The following is an 18,803-nucleotide window of genomic DNA, read 5'->3' on the forward strand; positions in this document are numbered from 1 at the left end:
ATAAGGAGAACAATGTGGGTCCAAGTACAAAACCTCAAGGGAACCCCACTGTATTTTCTAAAGCTCTATTGACTTCTACACAGCGACTTTTTTTTGACAGATATTAATCCATCCAATTTCTTCCTTGCACTGAAAAATGAAAATGGCTCAAAAAAATGGTTGTTAAAATCTTGTGGCCAAGAGTAACACCCCTTTTTTTTCCAATATTGATGAATGCAGTTTCTACATACTCCTTATCCACATAGCTTTCTGTTTTTCCAGGAATACTGCACCCAAAGTGGATGGAAATGTGACTGATCTTTGTTTGGATAATCTTAAAGATGCTTAGCTATCCCCATTTCTATTTATTTAGAAATGACTGGTAGAATATGGATTTTTCTGTACTCATATCAGTTTTCCTACCAGATTTGAAAATAAGCACAACCAGTCTCTCTGTTGTTGGCACAAATATTGTGGCTGATAGACAACTTAATCAGGGGTGTAATTGCAGCCAGTGAGTCTTTATTCCTTTAGAAAGTTTGTACTTAGACCAAATTCATCGTGTTCACTGAGCAATTGTTTAGACAGCCTTGGATTCTGTTATTTCTGTCATGTTAATTGTTCCATCAACAGGGCAATTTACATTCAAATTAAAGAAAAAAAATACACTCAGGTTATTGTTACTATGCAGTTAGAATGACCAGATTTGTAACAGATTATTAAGTTGAAGTCCTATTTAACAGTTAAAGTATTTATACTCTGTTGGCTATTTCAGACATCTTGCTCTCGTTGTATATAATATCTGTATTAGTTTTTGTGGAGCAGATGTAAAATCTATATTACAACCACAAGAGAATGAACAGTTACTCCCTAACCAACAGTGGGAATTTCCCGATGTTTTGCTCTTTAGTAACTGCTTGTTAAAAATCAAATCCAAACCAAGACCAAAGTCGCATGATTATAAAATCTACAAATGAATACAAACAAGTTGTTATGCTAGAATAGCCACGTCATGATCCTTCAGACTAGATGCAGTACAAGAAACAGCGAACAGAGAAAGCCCCTCATTATGCTAACACTCGCAAACAAAACTGTGGTGTTAGACAGTATTGTGCTTTGTTGTGTTTTTGGTCCATTTGGAGCTTTATTCAGTTCTCCTTCCTCTGCTCATCTTTGTGCAGAAGTGCCGTTGCACACGCTCTCAATAACAAAGCGGCACTGTGATGACAGCCGACTGGGAGGACACAAACTACTGCAGTGGCCGAGTGGACAGAGAAACTACTGTGTGACTTTTAAAACCCATATAAAGTCATTCAGAGAAGTGTGGCTGGCAGCCTCTGGTTTTCAGGAAGACCGTATGACTGACCGCATAATGGGATGCTGATCGGCTCTGAACAACAAAGCAGTCAGTGAATGCAGAAGTTGTTTCTCGGTTAAATGTGTTATATTTAAAACCAAACAATACGAATGAAGCAAAAACCAACAAGTTTCTTTCGCAGAGCTCATCCCAAAGATCAATTTCTAAAATAAAATTAACCATACAGCAGTTATAATGATTAATCCATGTTTTTCCCCTTCAGGTCTCCTCTGGTGAAACTGTTGAACCCTTTTTTTGCTGCAGAACAAAACTTTAATATGGCGTGATATGTTTTTGAGGAAATATGGCCACTCAGTGACAACATATCAGACAGGACAGCATTACTGACAAGCGCTTTACAAGTCAGCGTCTGTACAATACAGGCAGCAAAAATTTTATTAGTTTAGCAGGCAGTTCCTCGTAAACAGACCTAATGGACACCATCTTCACTCCTTTCAGATCTGTCTGGTAACCGTCGACCAACATATAATTAACACTAACATGCTGTGCCTGTCACTTTCTTGTTGTACAATTAGAGCTGGAACTGGTTATTTGGAGATTTTGGCTGTTTTAGATTCAATTTCTAAAGGCACCATTTTGAACAAAGAAAATAATTTCTAATGAAAATTTTACTTTGAACGACTACGAGTAAATCTAAAATTCAACTATTCTAGTTAAATAAACAAATATTTGCACAAGTGATAAAGGCTGGCACCATTTTTTGTTTACCATTTTGTCTGTCCTTGTTTGGTATTTTCTGCTTTCTTTTTTTAAACCCCTCTTAAACCTCTGCAAAAAAAAAAAAAAGCCCTACCCTAACGCTACCCGCAAGTCAAACAAATTGCTGCAGATCCTTTATCCTTTTAAAATTTCTGCAATTTGACCTAGAAGTTTGCAACTTACTGCACATGCGATGTAAAATTGCTGAGATTAATAAAAAGTTATTAGTTTTGTCACCACATCTCAAGTTTTAAAACTGTCAGACCAAAGAACAAACATTTTCGACAAGCTCTCAATATAAAATAAAATTGCAACTGGGTAGAAATTGCCATTAACTCCCAAGTCTGTTAAATCTGAATAATTATTCATTTTATTTTAACTTTATGCATATAGAATTGTTTGGATTTATATGTGACACAATAACAAGCAGCACAGTAGATATACCTTGACTTTTCTGTTTTCTCAGATTTGATTCTTAAATGCCTCACAGATTCATAAACGGCTTACATCTTTCTAACTCTAATATGGCTGAATATATGGTCATTGCAATTATATCAGCAAGTGTAATAGTAATAAGTTTGGAATGCAATAATCATTGATTAAAATATTCCAGAACGTTTCACATTGCATGCAAACTTAATATTCAGCCAGTTGGATTTTAGTCACACATTAGCAGATGCCGACATCTGACACAGAAGACGGTGGCCAAAAGACTAAAGGTTGCCAATTGTTGTAAACATGGTTAAGAGAGGAAGACAGGTGGGAGAAATCTGGATTTTATTGCAACTGACAGCATCATAGCAATATATACCAATAAAATGACAATATCGCAGCCCTATTCAATCTACAGTCACATTAAAAGAGAAAAATAAAGAGCTTCTAGGTCTACGTGGGAAAACTTGCTTTCTAGGCTATGGAGAGAAACTGCTGCATACTTAGCACTAGTATTTAAATTAAATTTTAACTTCAGGACAAATTCTTTGCCTTGTACTCGTTAAAGTGAGTTCCGCCTTTGCATGGAGGACTGAGTTCTGCATGTATTTCCTAACATCCAGAGAGGCGTGTCTGTGAGAGGACGATGTTTTGGTTTGGAAGAAACATAAACACTCTTTAGGTCAGCTGCTGATCGTCAACTCGTGTGCCACCTTAGAGTTTAGGCTAAGGGACACCAGCTGGTGCTGCGGACGGGGTCGCGTGCAGTTGCTTTTGAATCGCTGCTGCAACAGTCGCACAGCAGCTGGGCCACTGACTCAACCGAATATCACTGCGTCGTGTATGTAAACACGTGCTCTATGTTGGCTGACCGGCTTCTCTTGATGTGATCAACACAGGGAGAGAGTGTCAAAAGCATGGCTGTTGGGCCCACTTTCATGCTCACATTTGGCCAGCAAAGCAAAGATCTGCCGTCACCTGTTGAAGGGGGAACCGTCTCGTTTCAAGCCTCATCTCCTCCCCCGACAGACAGCAGGTGCCCTGCAGGCTTCTGGACGATGTCTGCATGAGCCGAGCCAAATGCCCACCAGCTGCCCGGCAGCCCTCAGCATCAGCAGCAGGAACAGATATATGGAAAGAGCTCTGAGAGGTGATCTAAACTGGATGACTGCTGCTTTACTAATACCAAGTGTGAGCAGTAGGTGGGCATGTGTTGCTAAAACAAGCCGCCAGTATTTCAGTTTCCCAGAGGTAGAGTTGTTGGTGTTGTTAAGTGACTTAGATGTGAGACCCGATGCTGTCACCAGTAATTCTGCGACAGACCGATGTATGAACACAGAACAATAGCCAAAAACAACATGGAGGAACTCGCCGTCTACAGTCTGAGCTGACTATGATGTGAGTCTGGAGCGGCGCAGGGCATTGGAGATGTATGAGGAACCATACAGTGGTTCTCAAAAGTGTCAACACCCTTTATAGCGCAAGAGTTTTAATGGAATAAAAAATGTGACCTAGGAAAGTTATTTCAAACACTTTTCACCTGTAATGTGCAAGAAAACTTCAATTTTTTTCAATGAAAAACATAAAAAACTAAAAGTTGGAATTATCTGGTCACTCAACCTTAAAATAATACTTTTTGAAGATAATTTTAACTCAACTGTACCATTAATTTTTTGTCTATCTTGACAAAAATTTGTGCAAAAAATTCCCCAAATTTATCAGATTCCAGAACTTTAGTTTTCCCATCACAAGGTGATTTTTAGTTGATTTGGATCTGTTGCAAAACTGAAGGTTTTGACCACTAAACAAAACCCTTCAGCATAGTGCTGCCACCAACATGTGAGTAAGCAGTTCTTTTCATTTTTGTGCCAAACATGCCGTATGCCCTTGCAGCCTTAATTCAGGGTGAAGTTCAGCTTCTTAAGCCTTTCACATTCTTGCACAACTTTTTTGATAGATTCTGACTTCCAGTTTTCTTTATACTCAGAGCCACATATTTTTCATTTTACCCATTAGGATGTTTGCCACAAGCTGCATTTTGGAATCCAACTGAATGGGAATTACAAAGTCATTGGCAATTATGTGTCAAAACATATGCCCCCAATGTTTATAAAACTCACAACCAAATTCATCTGACATCACAAACAGAGAGAATATTCTTTTCAAAATGGCAAGATAGCTTATTAAAAAAATATACCGAAATTAGTATAAAGAAAGAGTTTATGCCATAAATACGAAACACAGAAGGTGTTACATGAAAATTAAACAAAAGTTTTGTCACAAGAAAAAAAACTCGGCACCCACACAGCTTTTTGTCATCAATACAAACCTGTTACAAGGCATCCAGCAGGCACTGTATGGATTCCCCTGTGTTTTTTTATGTAAACAGCATAATAGTACGAAGAGGAAATGTGGCTTGGAGGCGAAACCCTGAGGCAAAGCAGAAAGCTGTGACAACTCATAAAGAAATTAAGTCCATGGATGCCAACGCTAGTTAAACTACCATCTTCGCTCTTGTCGCTAACAGTGAAGAGGTGTGAATGGCTGTTTGTGCATGGTTCAGCTCTGCACATTGATCAACTGCATGCATGCATGTGCATCACATTTTGATTACAGAAACACTGAAGTGAACATTTTTGCCATAGTTTGATACAAATGAATTCCACCAACTAGCACCGAGTGCAACTTTCAAACTTCTTGACAAAAGATTCTTAGAAAATATTTTCTTCCCGCTGCATTGTTGATGAAAACAGTTAAAATTGCAGGAAGTATTGATAAAAGTATAATTAAAAAGCTTAAGACAGACACATCTGTCTTCAATTTTGTCGTGTATTCAATCAATGCCAAGAATTCCTATTATCTTGCTGACAACTGAGGAGATTTAAGAATGTTTCACTAAACAGATAAGCTGCTAGTTCATAATCACTGTGTGAAGACTCACTGATGTACCAAACTGGTATTCCTGGTATTTGTTTAAGAACTAATTAGTAACTTTCTCTCTGAAAATTAGGACAAGTTCTTCCTCATAGCGCATTCTTTTATAAGAGCAGAGAGTCAAATCTGAAACCCAAACACTTGGTCTAGACATGGAAAAAGTTAGATCTTTATTAAAAAGTAGTGGTGAAGGTTTAGGTTAACTGTAGCTGGGACAGTTATGCAACAAAAGCAACATGTCACTCGGCTGCTAAAGAAAAAAGGAGGAACAATAAAGAAAACAGTGCTTATTTTATCTTCTAGGTCAATTATTAGGTTTTTGTGCATGTATTTTAAAGGTGAGAATTCTCTGGAAAGCATTGTATATTTTAGAAAATGTTAAAGGTGTTCTGTAAAAGTATATTTTCTGTCCACTAATAAATCTGCACAAACAATACAGTTAGGAAATTAAGTGTGGATTTCCACTGCAGTATTTCAGAAATATAATTATTTTTCAAGGCAGACTTCAAAAAAAAAAAAGATCCTACTATGTGTGTTTGGGTTGATTTGATGACATCACAAAAGGCTCTAGAACAGGATTGTTCAGCTGGCATATTATGTAAATAAATATGCCATAGTAAATATTATGAAAAACATTTCACTGGCAATGTCAGAACCTAGGCCACAGTTTTTTTTTTTGTTTTTTTTTTTTGCTTTCATTCTGAATTTATAGTAACAATTCCATGCGGCTAATAAAAAATAAATAAATAAATAAATAAAAATGGGCACATCTTTTCACTGAACTGTGCCAAATATAGCAAAAGCAAAGAATGACCCATATCTAAGTCTTGATGCTGTGAATAGTCAAAAAAATGTCCAAGAACTAGATGAAAAATATGTCCGCTGAAATATTTGAAAACTGTGTGATAAAGCCTGGCCATCGCTGTTTGATGGATTTCAACATAAACTCTGAAGCCCTGCTGTATTTCAGTTGCAAGATGATCAAACTCACATGTTTTTGGCAGATATTGACTGATGAGAGCCAAGACATGACGGTTGCCACGGAATTGTGTTTACGTTGCCAGGGAAACAAAAAATTTGTGAATTTTTTTTTATAGATTAGTTTTTCCACATATTCGCCACTTCTATGATCACTAAGCATCTTTAATAAAAATATCTGACCATTTTATACTGTACTGATATCCTTCACAAACTGGCGCTGTGTTTTTTAATGGTACCAAATTTTTCTTAATGACATGCAAAGCTCTCACATACAGCTCAAATGTTTAGCAACGCTTGTGCAGAATACAAGTTTTCTTTTTTCTTCTTCTTTTTTTGAAGATAGAAGAAGAGAAATATCCTTTATTGTCCCACAGTGGGGGAAATTCAGCAGTTATGAAAAACGGCGTACTCCGATCCAAGCAATGTCCAACTGCGTAGAATCACTTTTTAAACAAATTGCTCATATTGTGCACGTGTATTTGTGTTTTAAAAAGACAACAGACTTTTAACAGTATATGAAAAATAACTGATAATTTGTTTTATAACTTATGGGAAGTTAGTAAGGCATGTTTGCGGAGAATCCTGCAGGTAGAATTGATCCAAATAAAAATATTTAAAACAAAACAAATAGGAAAACTAACCATGATATGCTCTGAAATTGGAAAACTGTATCTAAAATAAGTTTGATTAACTTTACAAACATCTGGCATTGACAGTTCTGATATGAGTCATGTCTGTTCTCTTGAAGGCTGCAAATGAGTCAAAGTGGTTTTAAATGCGTTCTTTAAACCTTTCCTCTTGAATTGCAGGTTTAAACTGCCTTACGTTACCCCTTAGATTTCATCATAATCAATACGAGTGTGCAAAAAGGGGTCTGATCCAATACTCATCTTTATGCTGTGGTGAAACTGATGGAGTTATTACAGAAGAACAAATAAAGAACTAGTTTTTAACTGCAAGAATACAGAAGAAGACCGCTGGATGAGGAACCACGCAGTGCCCATTGTTAGGCAAGCCGATGTCAGTCATCAAGTAAGGGCCACAAAATATCACAACAACCAGATGTTACAGAGGAACAAGAACTGTCTATTCATTTTCTATTACTGATTCTGTAATTCAAAAGTAATCTAACAGAGGTTCCTCCCCCATCTATTCCAGGAAACATATATATATCTTAATAAAGACAGTTTCTCAGTTTCTTCAGAACTGATCGAAGGAAAAAATTGACATAATCTTACCACAATCAAAGATGATAATCTTGATGTACCAAACATCTTGGAAACTTCAGTGGTTTCATAAACTGAAGATGTAAAGATGGCAGAAATCCAGACTGACAAATAAGTTCAATTTGAAGATGAAGGATAAAAATCACTGTGAAAACACAGGATACCCCAAAAGAGCCTGAGAAAGGGAATTAAATTATTTTTGTTCTAAAACTTTAACTATATTGTTAAATTTGCATATTTGTGATACCATAAGAATCTCCCTTCCACCTGAACTGTACTGATTCCAGAAGTAATGTCAGTTAGAAGAGCCCCAGCACCTAATGGACAGGACCTCTCCATTATTCACTTCATGTTCATAGACACCAAACAGTGTTCTAGTCAAGACCAAGACCAAGACAAGACCAAGACCAGAGTGTATCGAGACCAAGTCAAGACCAAGACCAGAGTGTATCGAGACCAAGTCAAGACCAAGACCGAGGGAAGTCGAGACCGAGTCGAGACCAAGACCAGCGGCCCGCGCTGCATGGCGCAAAAAAATGTGAAATATGTTCAAAATTGCTAATCAAATTGATCTGAAAGATCCACATTCCTATAAAAACACCTAGATATTAAATACGTAGAACTGAAATAAATTTAACCAATATTAAAAGCAGAACAAACTCTTTGTTCTGCCCTAGACATTTGCCCAGATCATTCATGTCAGAAATCACCACTGTCTGCACCATTAAACATAGCAATTGAGGCAATATTGTGACGGTAAACAACGCTCAACTATGAACATTGACTAAAGAGCAACAAGAGCATCATGGCAGACATTACAGCTGCCACTTTGAACGAAAACAATCAAAGAGCAACGCGCATGCTCTGCGTGCTCTTTCGTTCTTGTGTTTTATGTATTTCCTAATTAAATAAATATCAATGTATATAATTAAATAAAAATAATGATAGCTACTGCAGTGCACGCAGAGCATTACAAGAACAAAGAACGGCTCTCAGTGAGGCTCCAGTCCTATCTTCTTGACGTGACGTGCGGTGAGGTTCATAGCTGGTGAGGCACTGACTTAATCATAATCAGATTTACAGATATAGACCCCCTGCATGTTGTTTACCTGAGGAAATTCCCCCAATGCGCGCAACGTTGGAGGGCAAAAAGACTGTTCTTTTAAATGTCATCCATAGTCGCGCTGCCGCCGTAGAATAATTCCGTTAACTCAATCAAACTTGGACAAGTAGATATGATTAATTTCGTGCTGTGCTCCGCAGCAAATGGGAAATCCGTTAAAGTTCAACTCAAAACCACTTCTTTCTCGCTCTCTGTATCAGCGCAGCTACGCGCAGACTCGTTGCCATAGCAACTGACAATGCCACACAAAAAAACCGCAAAGAGCAGAACATTTAGTCTGTTGCAGTGGTATGGTTTTAGGCTTAATGTTTATTTTGTGATTATTAATACGTGATTGATGTGGTAAGAGGAGAAAACTATAAATATATCGCTGCACTTGACTTTACTGTATGGCTAGCTCGCTGTTACTGTCTCTTACTCTGCAGTTATGGAGTCACAATGTCTGGGATCATGAGCGCCCCCTGCCATGTGGCAAGAGAACTGCCTGCCTCACCTCGAATCTGTTCTCTGCCGTTTCTGATCGCTCCTCAGCACATGAAACACGTTACACACACAGCTGGTGACAAAAAAAAAAAAAAAACACTGTACATTATATACATAACCTAAAATATGGAAAATCAGTTTATATATTAAGTGTTTTTTAGCCATTTTATTGGCGACGTACAGACAGGAGGAGCATGCTCTCAGAATGGCAGCCAGTGCAGTTAGCGAGAGGTTGATCAATCCCAGGTGAGGCTCACTGCTCTTCCGAGCATTTGAATGGGAAAATGCGAAAATTCAGCTATTTTGAAGAGAAAATTATCAAAATTGGTTAAGCTAAATAAAAAATAAATACTTTATAGTACAAAACACAGGGTGAAAATGGCAATATAACTTATCTTATCATTATATTATTTTTTCATGATGACAGGTGAGGCTCTGCCTCCTGCTGCAAGGCAACAGTGCTACCAACTGCAAGACTGTGCAGCCCTGGGGGGAGTAACAGAAACACGGAATTGGTAAGTCACGTTATTGCTTGGAGTTTAATCGGTGCATTTTGCATCCAGTGAAAACAAACATGTTAACAAATAAACTGGACAGTATGCTGTAAGTTTAGTGATATTTCCACAGGTGCGGTCTTGACTGGTCTTGAAATAAAATCCAGAGTCCTCAGCGCCCGAGACTGAGGCAATCAAATAATGATCTCGAGACCAAGACCAGTCTCGAGTACTACAACACTGACTCCAAATGTTTTTAATTTGACCACTTCACAATAAAGGCCTGGCACAACAAATCACTTAAATACAAGAGAATGTTGGGATGGATGTTATGATCCTTACTCTGTGACCCATCCTTGATGATTTGCTCTCGCTGATAAGAAGTAGTCTTCCTCCCAGGAAAGTTATTTGTTACTCATCGGCCTCGAGCAGAAGGAATGACCTGCTATAATGTAATGAATTATCCAACACAGGCAGAATTCTCTTTGTGGACCTGAAACTCCCTTTTGCATGGACATTCCTATGGCGGGCTGCGGGACAGTTTGCCAGATTCAATTGATCTGCTTCAGTAATAGGACAGCACTTATCTGTAAGCAGACTAGAATTGCAGTGAAGAGGGGGGAGGGATGGACCCAGCAAACAAGACCTGAACCCACTCAGAGTAAAGTCTTGGCAAAAGAAAAGTTAAGCATCTGTTAACCACAATGAAACTACAAAGAAACATTTGACATATAATGCCATGAGAGTATATGAGTATAAAATACAGGGGTAAGAATTGGCAGAGGAAAACTGACCAAGAGCCACTTCTTACTATAACTTTAGAAAAAAAAAACACAAGCTATACAAGAAGAATAAATCTTCTCTATTATCAAACATTTTACAGTTTCTCACATTTAAATACAATGCAAAAAACAGGTATGACTTTAGACACCCGCATGGGGAAGATGCCATACTCGTATAGCTTATATTTTGTTTAAACAGTCGTAAAACTGAAAGCAGTTCATGCAGTTATCTAGCCCATGTGAATATGTTTATGTGAGGTACAAGAGTTTGTGACCCTGTTTTAGTATTTTGCATTCTGTATAAGTCGCAGCCTGCAGAAACACCTTTTGCATTGCCAGCAATGTGTTTAGTAGCCAATGGAGCGATAAGCCCCTAAAGACCTAGCTTTGTAAACTCCATCTTCCCTGTAGGAAGGCTACAGGTGTTCTTTATGTTGTGATCACTGTTTGACTCTCCCTTACTGCAAAGTGACTAACAGACACTGTAGGTTAATAACTCAGGCTATATGTCAAAAGTAACAACAAATATAATCCAGATCCTGGATTTTGGGATGAAATGAAACAGGATCTTATATCTGAAAAGAGAATATTGGACAGCTTAGCAACAGTCCAGTACTACTTAGTTAAGGAACAGCTCAACAGAAAGACTTATCAGGGCTGCTGTTACTCCTGTTGCATGTTCACCTATTTTCTACTGCACATTTTCCTTCCACTCAACTTTTGATCGTTATGTTTGGATATAGCGCTGTCGGTAGCCAGCTGCAAGCCCATTTTATAAGTCTCAATCTACTCAAACATCTTAATATATTAACACATACAGTTCACTTTGCGGTTCTAAAGCTTGTTGTGAAAACAACTCAAGAGCTTATTTGCTCAAACTCTGCCTCTGCTCTGTGAGAAATCAACAGGTGAGCCTCCTACAGAGCTAGACAAACAGTGGCCTCTCATCACCTACTCTCACACAAACACACCCACGCACACTGTAAAGTTTAGACATCACAAGCGTCGCTCCGGTGTTTAAAAGAAAAGAAAGACATCAGAGGATGAGCTACACTAGTCAGAATCAAAGCGGGTAAACAAAAGAATGCTACTAACACATTGCAACACCCCAGACATCTTTTACAATTTTGTCCAGAAGTTAATGTCACTACCTCCACATGTAGCCAGAAGAGCCGTCATCGTAACCTATTTTTTATTAATTGAAACTTTGTTCACCGAATAAAAGATATGTGTAAAATCGCTGAGAAGAGAGAAATCCACTTTATGCTTTTGCTCCAACTCCAGCCTACATTTTTCAAAAAAAAAAATACTCTAATCTGTCTAGACTTGATCAGCCAGGATGTTTCGCTCTAATCCTCACTGCCGAAGGCTGACACTGCACAAATAGCGGCAAGCCTGCGAGCACACAAACATCCTGCTGTTACTCAGCAGTGGGATCATAAGAGATGTCTCATAATAGAGCCGTCTCATGTCAGCAACTTCTCTGGTTACTCTGAGTGGACTGAGCCACTTATTTGCCATCTTTGCCGGTATATATATATATATATTAAAAAAAAAGTACACCCCACATGTCTTCACATGGTCACCATGAGTCATGTTTTCCCCCCACTTGGGATGCTTCCTCCCTCACAGAAGTCAAATCATACAAGTTAGCCACTGCATTCGGCAACTTTGTCATATGACTCAATGCCATGTCATCTAGATGCTTTTCATCTTGAGTCAACCGCCTGGCAACAGAGAGGCCGGTGGTTTGATGGACCTGCCACTCTGTTATTGCTAGCATCTTTTACCCTCTGACTCCAAGAAAGCAGTCCATTTTTGGCTGTCTCAAACTCTACTCAGAAGCCTTAAAATCAGTAGGGCATTGTACGCCTCAGGACACTCAAGTGACTAAAATGTGACCTAAGAAACAAAAAATACTGAGAGTTGGCATCAGATAAATCAGCTGATGATGCAGCAATTTCACCAGCTACTTTGACAATTTATGATCAAGCATAAAGTGCCTATGAACTATGACTATGAGTTATTAACTCATGTTTATCTAGCTAATCAATAGACTTCACCAATAACTCTACCAAAGCTATCGTTCACGCTTTTTTCTACTCAACTCAAATTAAATGACATCACAATCTCAATCTTGTTACAATTTTCCAAAGTAAACTAAAATGTCTTAGAGAAAAATGTCTTACAGTAGAAAAAACATACTGTAACTTCTTGACTATAAGTCACTGCTTTTTTCACTAGACTTTTTCTTGATGAAAAGTACAGCACATACTCAAGAGTGGAATTGCCTAAAGACTCAAAAGTGACATTGAGAGTGACAGCGAAAGAGAGACAGAGGAAGTGTGAGGCTACTTTATTCCAACACTGCAGACAAATACTTTAGTGGTTTAAGTGTGCAAGAGGAGGATGAAGACAGCGATCAATGACTTTTTCTGGTAGGCCACTGTATTTTCTTAAGCAGCCATGTTACAGGCATTGTTGAGAAAAAGTATTTAAGGTACAGTCATCAATACATATTTCATTAAAAGTATAGAAAAACATATTTCTGTGTAAATATCTCATGCTACAACATGGACACCTGCAGCTTACAGACAAGTGCGGCCTATGTACACTTTTTTTCTGTTTCAAAGTTAGTGTGTGCAGCTTATATTTAGGTGCACTCAATTGGCCAGAAATTAAGATATTTGAAATGTTCACTTTTTTGTCAAACTTTGCAGAAGTTTGACAAAATATGACAAGAATTGCTGACATTCTGTAAGGACTCGAATTACATCCTGTGTTAATTTCTTTTGCCCAACTTAAAAACAGCATTATAGCTCCAGGTAAGTGATGGCAACACTCCTGTTACATTAAGATATAACAGTATGTAAATTCTGCATCATGATTATTATGAATAAATGTTAGTTATTAGCATAAATATAATTAATAAATCATATACAATAGCCATAGAGAATTTCATGCAGAACATTCCACTTTTGATTACTTTTTGTATACCGTGTAACTTTTGCAGTTTGTGTTCTGCTGTTACTGTTTTGGAAGAGCAAGGGTCCCAGAGAAATGTTGACCAGCTGATTTTTGAATCATTAGTACTTTGATATGGAGGTAATTTACAGGTATTTCTGGACAATGTTTTAACTACATTGAATTTATTTATTCATTTGCAAATACATATTATCTGTCCTCTAACACAAAATGCCAACATGGGATAAAATGTAAAATGATGGAATTACAAAAAAAATGTGTTGACTAAAATAAAAAATAAAAAACTTTTGTGCCATTTTAATATAGCTGTTTCAGGTGAAAGAAAGCAGTTGTAACAAATGGTCTTAGTCACCAGTACCAAGACTGTATTGATTAGGTAAACACCAAATGATCAATTCTGAAATGATCAATAGCCATGCAACAAAAATTCATTTAATGAAATTTTATGAAGTGTCTTTATGTACAAATGACAAAGGATGTAATGGCACATAACAGTCAATTTTGTCAAAACTGCCACTAAATTATACACACACTCATTTGGGTGATTCAGGAAGCAGGTCATGTTTTTCCATACAAGCCTAGGAGGTCCTGAGCAGGGACTTCCTTTGCCAAAGGGCCAAATTCCACATGGTCCATGACCATTAACCCACCCAGGGTGACTCAGACCCCCCACATCCCCTTCGCTTCACAACAACAATGCACTCTGCATAGAGTGAAAGTCTTGACTTCACAACCATGTGCTAGGTCTGTGTAACTGCCAGGAGACTTCTAGAAACATCAGACGCTGGCTCCGTTTCTGCCAGGGATATGTGAATTTTTCTTTTAGATTCAAAAGATGTGCAAAGAAAGAGCAAAACTAATACGAGGGGTATATATACTAAACTAAAATGAAATTGGTTGTTTAGCATTACTTCCCCACTTAAATTCATCACAATAGTGACATTTTAAACATTTTATAATATCATCAAGGAAAATGGGACAGGTCATGTTGAACTCGTTCACTCAGCAGGCGTACACCATTCGAGAATGAGCTTTTAACTTGATGTCTGTGGCTGTCAACCTGAAAGGTTGAATCCTGAAAGGATTCCTGAGCTTTTATGTGAAATTTGAGTTGACAGAGAATTTCACCACAGAATTGCTTGTTATGCGACATTTATAATAGACATGAAGTATGTGATTTTACACAAATTAAAATATGTTATCCTGGTGTTGTTACCACTGTAGAATGTTAGATCAAGGGAAATTTCTTGTGTGTAGCTTTACGTGACCCCCTAGTTCAGTTCAGTACAGTAAACACAGAAATAAATCAGTACCACAGTTATTGCTTTTGACTTGGTATGCACTTAATGAGCTTTTTGAACACTCATTAGAATCCACACCCTACCTACCCCCCCTAAACTCACACACTTTCATGAGCTTTTCGCCCCCCTTCTCCAACTCTCAAAAGTGTGCCAGCCCACTATTGTCTGACAATGTGGAGACATGCAGCTGCCTGCTGTCTAGTCTCCTGAAAGCCAGAAAGAGAATCAGTGACACACTGACACACGAAACAGGGGTTAGTGGTGCATGGGGGTGATGGAGACACACAAGTCAAAGGCATGGACCAGTCATAAAGAAGTCCACTCCTAAGTGTTATGGAGACCTTGAAAGTCAAAGTGAGTCAGGCTGTGTTTGGAGTGTGCTGGGATTTAACCAGAGGTAGAGGGAGGTGAAGAGTTTACATCCCTCCTCTGTTTGGCATCTATAAGTTCTAATCTGGGTTATAATTGATGAAGTTATTGTGGTTCAGGTAGGAATGGGCAATGGCCAATTCAGACGACATTGATTGATTGATTATGATCTCTGGCTGATTTATTGGTGCATCTCTGTCAGGCTTGTCTGCTTAAGGAGATTCTGGACTTCACGGCATAGCAGAGATGCCACCCATGGCTTTGACAGTTCTAGTTTTAGAAATGTGTTACCTTAATATGAGTGATGGTTGGGGCTCCTCTAGTTTCCAAACCATGACGGTTCATGTTTTGTTTTCTCTCGTTATTTGGAAGTACTTCCAAATAGCTGAATTTGCCTTTCTTGTATGGAACGAAAAACCTTCATTCAGCCAGCTGGTTGGAAGTGCACAGCAACAGGTTTGTGAGGAATAGACAGACTCTCCTCTATAAAGCCAGAGAAAACTCTGCGCTTATTCTGGCGGCTCGTTAAAAGAACTTTAAACTGCAGGAAATGTACGATGAAAGATTTAAGCAGATTTGACTATGCAAATTTTTGTAATTGATCAATACCTATTTTTAGGAGGCGAGGTAAGCTTTAATTTGTCCATGCTTTACTATTTTTGCTAACTGGAGGTGCTTGAAAACAAGTCAGTCAGTAGCTGATAAAACTTTTAACTATAATAAAAGTGTAGGCACTTTGTACCGACTCTTTTACTCATTCAACCCAAATCAGTGTCGTTCCTGGTTGGCAGCATAGCTTGGGCCTCTCACTGGCCCAAATCCAACAGACCACAGAGGAGGGAGGACAACTCTGTCCACGAATGGCATGAATAACAGCGAAGATACAGTGATCCATGTCCAGGCTCAGGTGATGAAGCTGGACACGAACTGCTTATCTTCAGATCTACCACACGCTGTTCTGTTCTCGGTCCCAACGTGGATTTCTGCTCCGTTTCTCAGCTCAATCTGTCCTCCATAAAAATACACCCAAAACATATTGACCAAATCTGGCTAAACCCGCTGAATCAGAGCAAACCTGGGATATCAGCAGTGAAGTTAAGCCAGACCGCAGCCAAGCATGCCGGCACTTGGCGTCAGCTGGACGAATTTACTGTAATTTCTTGAATCAAAAAATTACCAGAAAGAACAGCGCCGGTATAATACTGTTTTATCCTACTTAATTTGTAAAAAAAAAAAAAAAAAAAAAAAAAAGCATTTTAGAAACTTTAATGGTTCTTGCTTATTTTTATGTCCTTTCATACTGTAAGCTATCGGCTAGTTTGAACAGTTCGGGATGAACTCAGAATCTGCTTCTTTGTGTAAACTACATAAAAAATGAAAAGAAATAGGACATCTAGCGAGCCCTGCAGACCCGTTTTCTTTCTGTTCCCACTGAAGCCTGTGTGAACTGCAAACTGGAAGTAGTGCTCTCGGAAATCACAAATGACAGCCGTCTCCCCCTGTTTTAGTCTTACCCACTGGTCTTAAAATCTTCGCGTTGACCCGCATCAGGCCTCGGTAAAGTATTGAGGAGAACAGACCCGGGATCTTTGCACTGCTTTCCCGTGCCTGGCCTCCTCCACTCTCCGTCCCCGTTATTTCACCGTGGGTTTTTTTTTTTTTTTTTTTCCGGGTAAAAAAAAACATCAAAATGTGAGCCAATGCTGTTATTGTTTAAGCTTTTGACGCCACTCACCTGAATAAACTGGATAGTCAAGGCTGATTTCCCGACGCCACCGCCTCCGACCACGACCAGACGGTACTTCTCCTGCACCGAGCCGTCCTTCCAGCCAGCCATCGAGGACACTTCGCGCCGCCGCCGCCGCTGCTGCCGAAACACCAGTGAGCAGCAAACACCCACTTTCCCCTTAGTAAGCTGAAGGAGACGAGGCCCTGCAGTGGAGGCACCAGAGCGCAGAAGAGGGGGCAGGCCCGTGTATGCGCTGGTATGACTCGTCAGTGTAGTCCGTCCACTGTTCGGGTGGTGGTCGGAGAAGGATGAAGGAGCGACGGCCGCCTGTCCATACGCCTGACCGCTTTCCAGGCTCGACAGCACTGCGCTGCTCAAGATGTGGGTCCGATACTAGGAGTAATCAAACAGGCCAATACTACCGTCTACCGCTAGGGGCAATGGAGACTCCCCCAGGCACACTTTCACGCTCACTACAGCCCTCCCAAATATCATGCACCCATCCATCACATTCTTGTCCCCAAAGACATGTTTTCTTACTCATATACTCTGCATTCATAATTTAAATCTAAAGCAGAGTAGTCAACTTTTGAGCAGAGTGTGGAGTGAGACAAGCGTCCGGGTGGGGTCGACGTTTAAAAAACTAGGATGAACAAATTTAAGGCAGAATAGTTTAACTCTGCGTCACAATGGAGGAAATGCCTAACAGTGCAGTCAACAGATAATCATTAATCCTCCCGAAATGTTAAAGCTAAAAAAAATAACTACGGTTTTATAAGTTGGTTTTCTCTAAATGTTATGTAATAAAAAAGTATATTTTCAGACATCTCTTGCGTTCATCCAAATAATTAAAAACCATATCTCTTAGTTTATTCTAGGTATCTGGTATCACTGCAAAACAAGCGTTTCATTTCATTTTCAGCGATTTATATTGAACTCGAAAATTAGATTGAAATTCTTATGCGAGACTAACTTTACAGTGTGCAAAAGCAGTTTGTATGTCATAAAAAGAATCATGTGCTAAGTTATGACAAATCATGTGGCAGGTCCTAACTCATGTCTGCTGTAGCGCCACCCAGTGTCAAGAAGGAAGGGAGAAACTCTGCTGTACAGACGCTTAGTGGCAAGTTTAGGAATTTGGTTAATTTTTTAGTAAACTCATGTGATTTATATAAGCATTACCAATGTAGGTATAAATTAGCTTACATTTTAGCTTCACTTCTGGGCCACAGAAGTGCTTTTGCAATAAAATGCAGTATTTCTTGTGTAGGATGTTAATTATCTGGTTTAAAGTGTAACATATTTCTGAAAAACAGAAGTTTTTTTCAAACAGACCAAATCAGTTTGCTCTTCCATTTTGGTAGCGACACTCACCCTAAGATTGATATGCATACTAAATAAATAAAAATAGAGGCCCCACTTTGAACACAGTAGCTGGAAAGCTGCAGAGCTGCCAGACGGCCCACTGTTTATTTTCACAGCTGAAGTTCTGACCTCAAAGCAACCTTGCTGCCTTTATCTAACCCCCTGGAGGGACAGATTCTCCAGATACTTTAACTGTATGAGCAGGGCTGTGACCCTGTGGCCAATTCCCAGAAATATACCTTTACTCATGAATTATAAACAGGAGGGCAAATGGAACATTGACACCTGCGCAAAAGCCGTCGCCATCTCATTAACACAACAGTATCAAAACTTGCAAATTGCTGATTATATTCTAAACAACTGAATCATATTCTACGTGAACCACATGTATGCCTTGGATTGGTGTTTTAGTCCCTATGGGGGTACTGACAGGACAAATACCAACTGGTTTCACACTGTGCAAGATATCATGAGCGGAATGTGAGGAATTCTAATTAGTACCTGGAGATATGAAGCTGGACACAGAGTCCTCTTTCTTCAAGG

The 18,803-nt window shown here is 38.9% G+C and overlaps 1 protein-coding gene across 1 annotated transcript in view; it reads right to left on the reverse strand.

Annotated features, from left to right (window-relative positions):
* The window catches only part of rras2 (RAS related 2), a 34,032-nt gene extending 16,656 nt beyond the window's left edge, over positions 1–17,376 (reverse strand). Inside the window, exon 1 of the mRNA XM_005805571.2 lies at positions 16,902–17,376. Coding sequence (XP_005805628.1) covers positions 16,902–17,003 — 102 coding nt within the window. The 5' untranslated portion in view covers positions 17,004–17,376. The remainder of the gene's footprint in view (positions 1–16,901) is intronic.
* Between the last annotated feature and the right edge of the window lie 1,427 nt (positions 17,377–18,803).

This window comes from Xiphophorus maculatus, chromosome 4 (genome assembly GCF_002775205.1).
Source record: "Xiphophorus maculatus strain JP 163 A chromosome 4, X_maculatus-5.0-male, whole genome shotgun sequence".
NCBI lineage: Eukaryota > Metazoa > Chordata > Actinopteri > Cyprinodontiformes > Poeciliidae > Xiphophorus > Xiphophorus maculatus.